The 14458-nt window shown below is 39.8% G+C and overlaps 1 protein-coding gene across 3 annotated transcripts in view; it reads right to left on the bottom strand.

Moving 5' to 3' along the window:
- The window catches only part of cacna2d1a (calcium channel, voltage-dependent, alpha 2/delta subunit 1a), a 104464-nt gene that overhangs the window by 39622 nt on the left and 50384 nt on the right, over positions 1 to 14458 (bottom strand). For all 3 annotated transcript variants that reach the window (XR_010925826.1, XM_067582363.1, XM_067582364.1), the window contains exons 7-10: positions 6003 to 6134; positions 5068 to 5137; positions 4272 to 4322; positions 2722 to 2821 (exon numbers count right to left, since the gene is read on the bottom strand). Coding sequence is in view for 2 of the 3 variants with exons in the window: in XM_067582363.1 (XP_067438464.1) it covers positions 2722 to 2821; positions 4272 to 4322; positions 5068 to 5137; positions 6003 to 6134 (353 nt within the window). In the remaining variant the exon portion in view is untranslated. The remainder of the gene's footprint in view (positions 1 to 2721; positions 2822 to 4271; positions 4323 to 5067; positions 5138 to 6002; positions 6135 to 14458) is intronic.

Below are 14458 nucleotides of genomic sequence, written 5' to 3'. Positions count from 1 at the left end.
AATACCTCAAATAGTTAATTGTCACCTCACTTTTACTGTTAATATTTTTTTTGATTAAGAGATATATATTCAGACTTAAAGTTACTATATACTATACTGCATATAGTCAACTATTCGTGAATCTACATACAAAACAATCAAGTTTTATACTATATATAGCACCGGTTCAAGTAAAAAAAAAGGGTTAGACAGCAATTAACTACTGTATTTGGCTAGGGAACTTAAGCCAGTGTCTCTGTTTAATGAGGTGCGTGTGTTTGTGTGTGTGTGTGTGTGTGTGAGACACACCTAAGGGTAGTCACAGCAACATACTGGTATTAAGAGGACTTCAAGTATAATTTAGATATACAGACTTGCTAATATCTACGTCATGAGCAAAACACTTTAAAACTTTAAAAACACACAAAACTTGTTGTCTAAGTGGCTGAATTAGCATAAAACCAGCTACACACACACACACACACACACTAACAACAGAGCGCTTTAATTACACTATTTTATTAAGAAAGCCTATAACAGATTGTACCTTCAAAAAGATTCAAAATGCTTCCAGAAAGTCTACAAACCGAGCTGGATGCCATCAATATTCTTATTACACCACTGACTGATTTCATTAACTTCAAAAGCCCTTCCACTTAGCTGATTTGAAAGCTCCAAACAAAAACATAAACCACTGCTTTATTAAAAGGGAAAGTGAGAGAAAATGTAATTAATGGTTGATTTGGAAAGCAAACTGACGTTATTTATGTTCACTCCCATTAGAAGAGATGAAGAGAGGGTCAAAGGAAAAAGAGAAGGCAAAAAAAATGGGATAAAGGAGGAGACTTTAGCCAGACTGCAGGCACGTCCAAATACACTATTCTGTGCCAAAGATGCAGCTAACAGAAGCATTTTAAAACTCAGACACATCACCTGTATGCTGACAAATACTTTCTGATTAGAAAATAAACAATGATGATTCATGCCAACTTTGCACATAAAACACATGTAAATGTCAGTTTGTGATGACACTGGGTAAAAAGGGGGATTTTATGTGTATTGAAGGACTCATGATGAGATACACAAAGAACTACAGTGAAAAATATATGTATATGCCGAAGCTAAGCTAAGCTAACCAGCTGCTAGCTGTAGCCTTACATTTAATAGACAGATATCAGAGTAGTGTGAATCTTCGCATCTAACTCTTAAGAAAGCAAATAATCTTCTGTTCTCCTGCATCTGGTAGACTTCTGTGTTGAGTGGACAAGGTGAAACATAAAAAATTCATATATTAGCTATCAGGGAAACTGCCATTCTTCAGTCAAATCATTATTTTGTCCTTCGAAAGTCCTTCATTTAAGAGCAGCAAATGTCTACTGTGCTACCACTCTTGGAAAGTTAGACATGTCTTGTTCAGTTGTGCTTTGCCTTCAGTGATCGGTGAGTTCACGCGTCCTTTGAACGACTATGGGGTCCCTTTAATTCAGTTATGTAAAGGCTGTGTTAATGTGTTTTTATATAATTTAATTTCCCAGAGAAAAGGCCAAATGTGACTGATGAAGAGGTTGAAACACTCAATGACATTTTGGCAGCAAGAGTCATCTTTTTTTCATTGCTTTGAAACATTTTTTCAAGGGAGCCTTCAAGTCAAGGAACAATTCACCTCACCTTGTTTCTATTATTTCGACAGAAATCAGTGCTACATTTTTTTTTTTTTTTTAAATTCCTTCATCTGCTAACAACATTAGCTAAATTACATAACCTATGCTTAAGTGATGGACAGCAGTGGAATTTCACGGTCGCCTGACAACAGTATAACGAGGCAGATTCCAGCACCGACACTGCAAGCTCAAAATCAAGTTAGTGTAGTACGCTTTTCATACAGGCCTACAAATCGCATCCAGTGTGATTGCCTCGGAAACAAACATCTTCAAGAGTACTCAAAAATGCTTCCAATGCAGGGAAATAACCACTGTAAGCATTTTAAATTGCATTATTTTTCTTTTCCACAGCTGATATTGCTAGGAAGCACGGGTCTGCCTCAACTGACGAAGCTATGGAGCTTTAAATGATGATGGATGAATATTTCCTCAATCCCCATGTCAGTAAATCCTTTGATGTCTGAGATTGAATCTCAATTGAACAAGCAGAGAGTTTTCCATTACATGCCACTGATTCTAAGTGTGGGTCATAAATACAGCACACATTCATTTGTCAAACTTATCTTGTGTCATTTCAGGGTTTGCTCAAGCTGTGACATGTGTTAGGTCTATTAGGCACACATACTTAGATTCAGCTATGATGCACTGGAGACACTTCTCCCATACATACCCCTACATAGACACACACACACACACACACACAGATAATTTTGAGTCAGATAAATGAGCACACAAGCATGCATGTATCCATGTATCCATGTATATATGCAACCACAATAAAGATCCATCCATGTGCGGTACATTAAGTCACTCAAAAGGTCACTGCCATGTTTCAACCAATGACTCAAACCACAGGGGGAAAGCTACTCAAACAGCCAAGCCACAAATCTATCTACATCAACATTCAGCAATGTGCACAGGCACCTGGAAATTTCTTACAAACACAATCATAAAAGCTTACTTGGCAGGGTTTTGCTCATAAAATACACAGTTTGTAATTTGAAGTGACAAAAAGTATTTCTCAAATTAATATTAATGCAAGCTAAATTATTCCTTCATCAGTAGCTGTGCGAACACTCACATAGACCACGTTCACGTAGTCATCGTCAGACAGGGTCTCCAGCATCTTGCTGACGGACGTTCGGATGAGTTTGAGGGTGAGACCCGATACGCTGCCACTCCTGCAGTTTGGAGATAAAGATGGTTTGTGTGTTACAACATAAGTCAAAGTAATATAAAAGAGTGTGTCAATAGGAAAAAAACCCTCAAGTTTGTGAGGTGGACATTAACACTTAATAATGTGTCTCATTGAAATTGAACTTAAGTTTCTTGCAGGCTGGATATAGTATCTATCACATGATAAAAAGGCAATCATTAGTAATCTCCGTTAATGACATAAGCTGAGTGCCATCACCAAGTCCCAGCTAATGACTCACACACAAACAATGGATGTTAGCATTAAATTAATAAAATCTCAGTGTTCTTAGCGAGGCTCAACTCATTTAATGGTATTTTATATTACATTTTTCAAGCTAAAATGAGATGGGGCCCCTGCGCAGATGGCTCTATAAATATACAATTTAATTGGCTCCTGCAAGTAAAAGTAGAGAAAAAGACAGAAACTGGGAAAATTAGCTCCTTAAACGTTCTGTTCACCAGAGTATGACGGTGGCAGCTTTTAATGTCTAAAAAAGCCTCATCAGTCATCAGTGTGCTGATTACCAATGCTGTGTTAAGAGCTGCAAGTAGACAAATGTATTTTTTTTATGTATCATACAGTACTGCATTATCATTTAGTCCCGATGCTAAAAATAAAATGCAGAAAAATGATGGTCAGACTTGCTCGAGTACAGAAATTCAGACAAATCACTCACGCTGTCAAAAATACTCCACACACATGATCACGTGTTCTTGCAAGCAGCATTTGTTGTACTGCACTTTCACAGACAAGCATTTGTGGTAACTAAATAAGAAGGTAAAAAAAAATCCTTGACTTTGTGAATCATTGCCAATCATAAAAAGACCAATAATAAAAATGCTATTAGTAATGTATTAAAAGGATGAGGCTGGAAATTTTCTGTATCTTTGTCATACTTTAACAAAAAAATATAAGTTATGTAAGTAATATGTCATTTCAGGTTTCCCATAAAAAAATCAATTTGATGCTACTTACTAAGATGTAAACAATGCATTTATGGATACATATTTGTGTGAATTGTTGGTAGGATCCCAGTTATGTACAGTGTATCCTAAGTTTGACAGGGGCTTCAACTGTTTGGCATTGGTAAATATAGAGAATAAACTGTCTTTTTTCTCAGTTTTGAAATAGATACTATGAAATCATGTGTCTACTGTAGAATCCTCTCTGAACGTACAGTGTTAGCACCTCTAAACCACATTTTTTTGGGAAGAAATAACAGGACGAAATGACTGGACTGTAAATGATGAAGTTGCCAAATTCACTGACTCCTTTTTTGTTTGTCAGTGTCACATGAGCGCCGAGGCAGTCGAGAGCACAGCGCAGCAGCACCCAGCGGGGTGAGGCCAGTCAAAGTTAGCATCGGGGCCGTCTGGCACGCAAAAGAAAATGAAATCTGACTGTAATGGATGAATCATAAGGTCGTCACTCACGCATCCACCAGGATCAGCATGTCCTTGGGTGACGCCGCCCCCTGAATGTACCTGGTGAGTAATAACAGAAACACACACACAGGTCGTAGATATTGAGCATATAAAGAAAGAGATGTACATGTGCACAGAAATGGAAAACACACACATACATACAGAGACACACAGGCAGGTATTATAATGCAATAATGAGATGCTTTTCAAAAACATTAGTTTTAAAACTAATTTCTAAGAAATCTATACAGTACTGAGACGACAGCACGCAAGCTAGTAAACAAATATCACTTTCTATCATTTGCATTTGAAATCAATCAGGTCTTTGTGTTTTTTTAATTACCACTCTTCACCCATTTCTTTAATAAACAAACACTTGCGTGTCTTTGTTCAGAGTGCTCGGTTGCCGACAGGGTTTTTGAGGCTAATGAAATTTAATAACATGGTTAAAAGAGTATTGGTGGCTTCCAGGCAGATTTTAATCATTTTTGGGAGACTAATGAAGCTTTTGTACTGGTACCCTTTGATCTGCAGTGGCTCTGATGTGTTTGTTTCAGTGGGTTTGGCTTCGGTCAGAGACCTGGATTTAATGGTTTTACACCATGTGCAGATGATCTTATGTGTTATCAGTTTATCCGACATGCAAATCTAATTTTTGCAAATCAATGCGAGTATGACAATTACACAGGTAGACTGAATGAACCACGTGTGTGTCCTTGACAAACACTAGAGAAATGAATGACAATGAGATGATTAGAGGCACAGAAACAAAACTGCGTTTCCCATAATGAGCGGCTGCACTCACCACGGTCGTCTGCGCACATCGTAGAGGTCGATCTTACTGGCTGAGTTGCTCAAGTCCATCCAAGGTGATGCTGGGATTGAGCAGAAGGAAACAATGAGGCGAGAAAACTATGTTGTTGTTTTTAAGCTTATCTTACGTCTAATGGGAATAGTTTAACTTTTTGGGAAACTTCTTTGCTTAGCTAGATAAGAAGTCAGATGAGAAGATTGATACTGTTCTTGGCTGTATGCTAAGTATGCAACTAGAGCCAGGGGGCGATTAGCTTAGCTTAGCATAAAGACTGGGAGCAGGGGAAAACAGCTAGCTTTGCTCTCTCCAAAAGGTCAAAAATATGCATAGCAGCACCACTTGAGCTCACTAATCAACATGTATCTGGTTTGTTCTTTTCACAAACTGAGGAAGTTAGGTACTTTAACTATTTCTTGACGGCCAGCTGCTGGGCACAGTTAATTCCTATGGTCTTGCGTCACTGTGAGGCTGCAGGGCAACCAGCAAAGACTTTAAACTTTGGACAAAGCCAGGCTAGCGGTTTCCCCCTGCTTCCAGTCTAAAAATATAAATATCCAAACTATTCCTTTAATGAAATCTTTGCATGGGGACAATTCAAAAGTATACTCATGACTTGTAACTTTTGTGATGAAGACAGTGTAACCTGAGCAACTTGACAGTTAATTCTTTAAAACGGTCCTGTTTTTCACAAAGTGATACATGACTGCTGTGCCTCTTTCTCAGTGTGTCCACAAGCCCAAAGTTACAAGAAAGAGTTGTGACAAAGTCAGCCAGCAGCAACCCAGTTTTTAGAAAGGTTGTGTTTGCATGTATCTGTCTGCAACATAATGAAATAGCCTTTTGGTGGCAATTCTTTGTCCCCAACACTGACCACTGGAAGGTCAGCAGGCTGTTGGAGGAACCTCATTGACTAACGTGCTGCTCACCTGGATAGTATCGAGCCAATCCTGTAGCAGAGCCAAACACCTGCCAGAGGATTGAGGGATCTTCCTCTTTGTTTTTCCGAAAAACATCCTCCAAGGCCTCTGTCCAATTTAGCTCATTCAAAATGATGGTAGCTGGAACACACAAACACACACACACACACACACACACACACACACACACACACACACACACAGAAAACACAGGACTAAATGAGTGATATTTGTACAGAAGTACAAAATAATAAAAATCACACGAGCACAAAATGGCAAGGCTTTTCAAAAACCATTTGCTCTGAAAAAGCAATTTTGAAGAAGGCTAGATGGTGCTTGAAAGTCCAACACACACATACACACACATACAGATTTACCAGTATTAGGCAACTGACATTGATGGCTGAGAGGAAGCCTCCTCACAGATATTGAAACTGACATCAATCTGCTATGATGAGATATTTCCATTTCTTTTTTTTTGCTCTCAAAACACTCACCAAATCTACAGCAGTGGAAAGTGAGCAAAAGAGAGGAGAAAGGGGAGAGAGGAGAGATAGAGAGAGAGAGAGAGAGAGAGGTAAAAACAGAATGATTCAATTTGATATTTCTGGAATAAGACAAAATCATCTCCTGTGTACTCAGGGGAGAGACATACAGTAAACATTTTGTTTACCTGTTTGTCTGCAGGAGCTCTTACTGGCTTAATGCTCCAACAATCTAGTTTGATCCAAAAAGGCAGCACTCTGCCTGGGAGAGTGGGCTGCATGTCAAACTGATGCTGTGCATGACTCATACTCACGCGCATGTGTGTGCGTGTTTAGATGCCCCCATCTACTGTATGTGTGTGTGTGTGTGTGTGTGCTTTTGTGGGAGCAACTGGATTAAAGAAACAACAAAGAACAAGATGAAACATCAGGGCAAGATGAGAGACAGACAGGAGATCCGAGACTTGCTGAGGCATACGTAACAGATAACAAGAAGCTGTGTGGTGAAAAGTGAGCGAGTTATTGTGATGCACCTGTACCAGTAATTCAGTTAGAGAATTATATGGACAACTCAGCAGGAGAAGGCGCCAGACAGAGAAACCATGGCAGAGTGAGAGAGAGAGAAATTCAGTTTAACCCTTTGCACCAAACTGAAACATTTACCCTAAACAAAAAAAAATTAGAAACCTGATTAGCTTTAAGCCATAACTCAGTCAAATCAGAAGGCATCATATAATGTACATATTGTTGGAATTAGCTTAACACATGCTAATGAAAAGTGTAAAGAAATTTTTAAAAAAATGTAAAAAAAAAAAAAAAAAAAACTATACAAACTTCCTGTTTATTCAACAGGACTGTAACAACAAGAGGGACAAAACATGAAAATGATTATTATTTATCTTTATATTATACCATCAAATCATTTTGGGATACTCATTAACAATGCATATAATGTCTTGTCAGCTTGGATCTTACCCCTGGAAAACTGACTCTCTCCCCTATTCATTTAGAAACCAATATTTTCTCTGTGTTGAGATCCAACAATTTAAAATTACATAAACAAATAAAAATAAAACATTAAAACATTTTCAATACCACTCACTTGTCGATTGACGACATTTCCTCGTAACCCAACTCATCCTAAAAACAACTTAGAAATAAGCAACGCCTTACTTGGACATATATTGACATGTTTGGGTTAGTTGAACCAAACAAACAATATTAGAATGTTAACTTTTTGCTTGGAAACTTATGAAAGGCATTTTCACTATTTCAGGCACTTTACAGACTAAATTGTTAATCAAGAAAAATAATCTTCATATTAATCGGTATTGAACATAAATATTTGCAGCCCAAATTCAAAGGTTTGAAAACATTACTTTGCTTTTGCACTGTGAGTACTGGTCTGTTTTGATAAAAGGACCACCAAGAAAAACACTGTGTACTCGTTTACCAAAGTAAATAAACAATACCCCACCATAAAGTCTAGAAAAATATTGCTTTTTCTGTCCAACCCTCCCACTTCTCCCTTCGATTTCTCTGCTCACTATCCCGTGGTTCTCAAGCTCCCTCCGGCTCCTCTCTCCCTCTCCTCCTCACAACCACTACCTTTACCAAGGCTCCATTTCCATGCTTTGTAGGATAAAGAGAGAGTTTAGGCCGATCCTTAAATGGCTCCCTGTGGCATTGTAGAGCAAAGCGTGTCTCAATGATAAGTGGTGACAATTTGTTCAGGCCTGATCTCTCTGCTCCCTGAGGATGGCCGTTAATGGATTAGTCCTGCTGGTTTCCATGACATCAGTAACAAGAAGTCTCGGGGTAACAAGACCTTATACAGAAACCGTTGGTATTTTTTCCATTGGACTGCTCATACTGAACAGTAAGCTAACAAGGAAGGAGCACATTCAAGGGCGAATTCACAAAAGGATTGTGCGGCTTTTGCGGCCACTAAACCTGCACAAATAAGACAAAAAGAAACTGTGTAATTCACAAAGCACCCACAAGGGGTCAATTGCACCCCTAAACGTCCTGCCAAGCCAATAGCGCTTTGGTGCTCCTTTGCTATTAGCACATATTTAAATTAGGCAATATGCATGCATTTGGCACTAAATTGGCCCCTTTCTATGCAAATTAGCCTCATTGCAAAAACAGTCCAATTCACCAAGACCAGTGCTAAAAGCCACACACAGAGTGAAATTATTTGCCACTTCAGACAGTTGGTGCAAACTGAAATGCACTTATAAGGGGTGTCACGCCCAGACTTCCCAGTGATCATGGCAGCAGTGATTGTAGCCAGGGGAAGGCATCGTCATCTCAGGTGTGCCAGAGAGCAGATATTTCGAAGGAGAATATCACTTTTTCATTTAACTGAGACCGAAATTATTCACAGATACAGGTTGCCATGTCAAACAATTCTTGTTATACTTGATGACATCAAGGATGACATTGAGCCTGCCACCTAATGACGCCATGCGATACCTGGCATTGTCAAACTGCTTTCAACACTCCAGCTTCTTGCGTCTGGCTCCTTCCAGACACCTATCGCAAGTGCCTCTGGGCTATCACAACCATCCATCAGCAGGGCCATGTGGGATGTTGTACCAGCCATTGCTTGTAGAGTGGTGAGATACATCAGATTTCCCAGACAGGAAATTGCGGAGATGAAGCAAGAATTCTTTAATGTTGCCAGCTTCCCCAATGTTGTGGGCACAATTGACTGTACACACATCTCTCTAGTACCACCACGGGACAATGAAAATGTTTTTAGAAATAGGAAGCACATGTATTCAATCAATGTCCAGGTAGTTTGCAATGCCAAAATCATCACAAATGAGTTGTGTCATGAAAAATAAATGGATAAAGCTCCCCTACATCGCTATTTTTTGAAAATACATGAGAAAAAAAAAATCAAGAAAGAAATGGATGAAAAATTAGGTTATTATATAAACAAATACACAATTTCTTCCCTCTTCCTCCTTTCCAAAATCCTGGGCTTACATTTTTCCGTTTTCTCTCTCTTAATTGCCTTTGGGAGGTTTGGATGGAATTGGCACTCTGGCAAGCTCCTCCTGACGAGACCTCTGGCTCAGGCTGACTCTCACCTTTCACAACTGATGCACTGGCCTCAAGCCCAACAGCGATTCGACCCACAACCCCCATCATTTTGCTGTGGCTGGCCTGCATTTGGGATCTCAAGCCTGAGATGTTCCTGTTCGAGATTGCCAGAGCACTGACGAGCTGACGTGAGCTACTGATTATTGGCCTAAGTTCTCGACACATGGCTCTCATGGGGGGTGGGGAGGTGGGGGGTGGGCTAATCATACCTTCAAAGTCCTGTAAAGGACACTCGCCTATGTCAATTCCCTCCAGGCCAAAAACTTGTTCAGTCTAGAGCTGCACATGTTCCTCAATGCTATTTAAAGGCTGTTCTTGAGGTGGACCTCCGCCAGTTTGAGAAGCTTGTGAGGCGTTATTTTGTCTTTCGTCCTCTTCAAATTATGCAATCTTCTTTTGCAGTCTGAAGGTGTGCGTTTGGCAAAACCAACAGCACTGACAGACTGGGATATTAAATCTCAAATACGTTTTTTCTCTGTCACGTTTAAATTCCTTGCCTGAAGTTTTGAGGGATGCCTCTGCACCTTGTTGGTCAGGACTTGTAGCTTGTGGTCTGAAAATTTTATTTTTTTCTGTCTCTCTGCTATTGTCCTGTCTACTGTGTTCTTGGTGCAAAGGCAACATTTATACTTTGCCTCATGGATAATTGCAATCAGATGCAAAACAAGGGCAAATTGCACTCAGCTGCAAAATTTTATGAGCGTGTTTACGATGTTGTATCATTAGCACAATATCTTTTGTGAATCGGATGTTGAGACGGGGCAGATAGGGGTTGCAAGTGATGCGCAATTCATGGTGCTATCAGCTGCCACGATCCGTTCTTTGTGAATTCGCCCCTCAGTATTTAATTTGCCCACCAGCTGCCACCGCAGGAAGTCAATATATTGACCAACCCATTAGTTGATATGTGTGTGTGTGTGTGTATAGACACATGGCAGACAAAAAAAATGAGTGCGTGTCCTTACTCACTGTGTGTGCTTTTATGCATTTCCTCTGTGTAAAATTGACAAATCCATTATAGTCTCCCAGAGGAATGTGGATGTAGACACACATCACACACATGAACACTGATGAGCCCTTAGCAACAATATCAAAGGCGTGGCAAGGCAGTGTCCTCTAATCTCAGCCAAATACTGGACAAAAAAAAAAAAATCACAGTTTCATTGTAAACAGATCCATCTCTGTGGCAATGTGTTTGTTGCTGGCTCGAGGTCACCATGATGAGAGGGAGAAATGAGAAGTAACACAGCAGCAACGTGAGCTTTGGTCAGCTCTATTTGTCAAGTGCAGTGTCATGGCCTGAGGGACTTGGAGGGTGGGGCGTCTGTGCTTGTTTATCTGTACACTTAGAGCAAGAAGTCTGGATAATACCAATGTCTCAAAGAGAATCTAGATCTCAGTAACATTTTTTTTTTCTTTAGGGGTTGATGAAAAGAAATTGAAAATAATAGAGAAATGTCCAGGAGTTCTTGAATGTTTTCTGCTCTGGTATATCCTTTCAGTCTGGTGAGATTACAGAAATGACAACAAAATGAGTGAACAGAGGAAAAAAAAAGAAGATGAGAAGGAAGGACGCCACTTATGTAATGTGCAACCCCCATGTAGTGGGGGCAAACGTTAAAAACGTGTAAAAATCAATTAGATGTGGGCCTGTCATGAGATTAAGACACAAATGACAGGTAAAAGGGGGAAAACAGAAAAAAAATCCAATGTTGCAGTTTTTTTTATGTTCATCTTTACTTTGCTTTACGAATTTAACAGTTAATTCCCAGTCACGCTAAAAAATGGCATGGCGAAACTCATCTGTAGGTAGATGGTGCTACAGGATTGGTGATGTAAGATACTGGCAGGGCTAGTTGTGAATTGCTGTAGCTGGTGAGAAAAAAAGGTCTCAGAGCTACCAAACTTGCAAACCATCAGTTGAGCTTGCTGTCAGCTAGCAAACTTGTTAGTTCTGTTGCAGGGATTTTTGCCTTTATTCAACAGTTGACAGTACAGAAAGAAACAAGGGTAAAGATGGGGGTATGAAATGCAACAAAGGTCAGCGGAATCAAACCATGGGCATTGCAGTCACATGGTATGTGTCTTAACCAGTAGGCTATTGGGATGATATGAAAATTTTAGCCAGATTAACTTTTACCCGTGAGAGAATCCACTGAATTACACTGTTTTAAAAACTGGTGAGTCCAGAAATAAACAACAAACAAATTAACTGTGTGACTATGGCTATTTTGGCTGTTGGGCGAGATCAAATACAAAACATGTTAAACTGAATGTGTGAGTAAGTTCAGCCTATTTATTTAAATACAGGTATAGGTGGTGTTGTTGGTCTTTTATTAACAGTATGGATGAAGTCCATGTCAGTAACCAAGTTGTTAATGGTGTTGCACTTTTCCAGTCCCTTTATCTATCCTGCATGCATGCCCGACTACAGGACTTTCCCATTTGAGGTCTGAATGAACCTGTATTTGCATACCATCAAATGAGTTATTGTGTCCTTGCTCTGATTGGTTAACAATTAACCAATTGATAGTGAGGAGTTAAATAGCACAGTTTCACATGATAATGAATTCAGAAAAGATGCCCTAACAATAACTATGGCAGCCTTATAAATCACACAAACATCACATGGTTAACGAGAGAAGACGTGAGTTAAAAAAAAAAGAATGATTCACGGGGCAAGAAGACATGGCAACTGAATATGAAAAAGAAGATAAAAAAAATATTCCCTGTGAGGCATGTAGCTTTCAAAAACAAATTAAACAGGATTCTGGCAGTGAGTAATGAGGAAGAGGGTGGTGGGAGGAGGTGAAGGAGAGGAGAGAAAACTGCTCTCTGCCATGCCAAGCGATGCCCTGTGGTGTTCCCTGTCATCAGCTGGCTGGTGGCTGGAACCGCCTGTGTATTTGAAAGTAATTACATGGTGGAGACTGAAGTGGTGAGAACCAGCAATCATCGTATCAGAAGGGGCCCTCTACTTGACGATACTACTGCCACTCACTACTGATTGTGACGTGAACACATCCCTTTACATGTTTTGACAGTCCGCTGACTTTCATGTTATTGGGTCCTTAAACACCGGTGCATAATGACCATTTCAACCAATATACACAGACTGTGAGAAAGGAGCATATTTACTGAATACATAATAACAAAAGGACAAGACACTGGATTGACAAAGTATGATGAGCATCAAAACATCCCCGCTCATTGTTTTCTCTGAAAGCCCACCAATACATGCCACTTTCCTGTCGACACACGTCAACTCTTCAGATAAACAGCAATTTAATATCATTTACACACCACATTGACACATTCCAGTTACTGTATCCTAATTACTCAACAAGACCACAGATTTTCACCAAAACAAAACAAAAACAGACATCCATCAAATTAATTTGCTTCCCCAATTAATCCTGAAATATGCATTGAAAAGAAAAAGAAACTGTGGGAAAGAGTTGATGCGGAAAAACTCTTATGTTGGATGGAGAGATGTGGAAAACAGCAACAACAGTAAACTGAGGTGTGAAGACTGAAGAGTGAAGGTGAACCTAAGCTGAGCTGTGACTCTGCAGAGATTCTAAAATAATTCTCACTCACAGCACTCTACATTAGTTTATTGCTATCAGGACAGTCTTTTCCAAGTTAGATTTCTCCCTCTACCTCTGATGTTAACGGTTTACAGTCGTAAACGACAGGCGGTGACTTGACCAGAAGGAATAATTAATGATAATCGGCCAAACATTCATGATGTTGTCCTTGCCTTTACAGACACACGATGGGGCTGATGAATAAAAGAGGATGGAAAGAAGGGAAAGATGGAAGGAAACAGGAAAAGAAATGACGGAGTGGAGCAGTGGATATAGATATAATTATGTATGCCAGGGGGTTTTGTGTGGTGACCATCTGACAAATAGGTGAGCAATTGGTGATGCCACAGAAGTGTATAGTTGTTATGAGTATGTGTAAAACCTACCCAAGGGGTTATACAAAGATGTACTACGTAAAGACATGCAACACACTCTTAGCAGTTATAGCCAGAGGCAAGGGATAAAGAGATATGGACATCAGCACGCACACACACTATGTAGACTCAACTTACACACACACACACACGCTCGACTGCCATTTTTACTGCTGTAGCATGAGAAAGAGTTGAGGTCATGAAGGTAAGAAAAGCCTTTTTGGTAATCTTTACTGCCTTGAGACTATAAAAAGGACTTGTGCACTGTCTTGTTGCACAGCAGGAGCAATTACTCACACAACACACATCCAGACGGCTGTCTTATTGATTGACAGTCGACCCTTTTTTAACCCTTGCTTGGATCATGAAGTGGCAAAATTTCCACCTGTTGGTATGGGATAATCAGGAAAGACTTTAAACAATCACTGTCAGTATGTGACATCATAGAAATCTCCTTTAGATTTCTTTAGATGTCAAGTTTTATGGATGGTTAAAATAAGATTACAGGAAAGAAAGTGCACTTTGTTGGAGATTGTAAGGGAGAGTTGGAGGGGAATCCAAACGCGAATCCCAATAAGCTGATTAGAACATCCTGGGAAGGCATCCAACTTGTTGCAAGGACAGAGGTCGCAGACATAAAGACAGTGAGGGAGGGAGGAGGAAGGAAAGCGTAAAGAAGGATGTGGAGAGAGAGAGCGAAAGATGGAGATTAAGATATCTCAGAGTTTGGCACTGAGCACTGCAAATAAAAAAGGACGTGTATCAAGTGGCATAAGAGTGCAAATAGAAAAAAAAAAATCAATTTATATGCTGTGAGCTTTGCCACAGGGACCACGACTTCAACACCAACACACTCACACACACACACACACACAGTGTCACAGTATCGCAGCACGTCACAG

This window comes from Thunnus thynnus, chromosome 23, assembly GCF_963924715.1.
Source record: "Thunnus thynnus chromosome 23, fThuThy2.1, whole genome shotgun sequence".
Lineage (NCBI taxonomy): Eukaryota > Metazoa > Chordata > Actinopteri > Scombriformes > Scombridae > Thunnus > Thunnus thynnus.
Note: the sequence above shows the minus strand (reverse complement) of the source record. Positions and strands in the feature narration are given on the sequence as shown.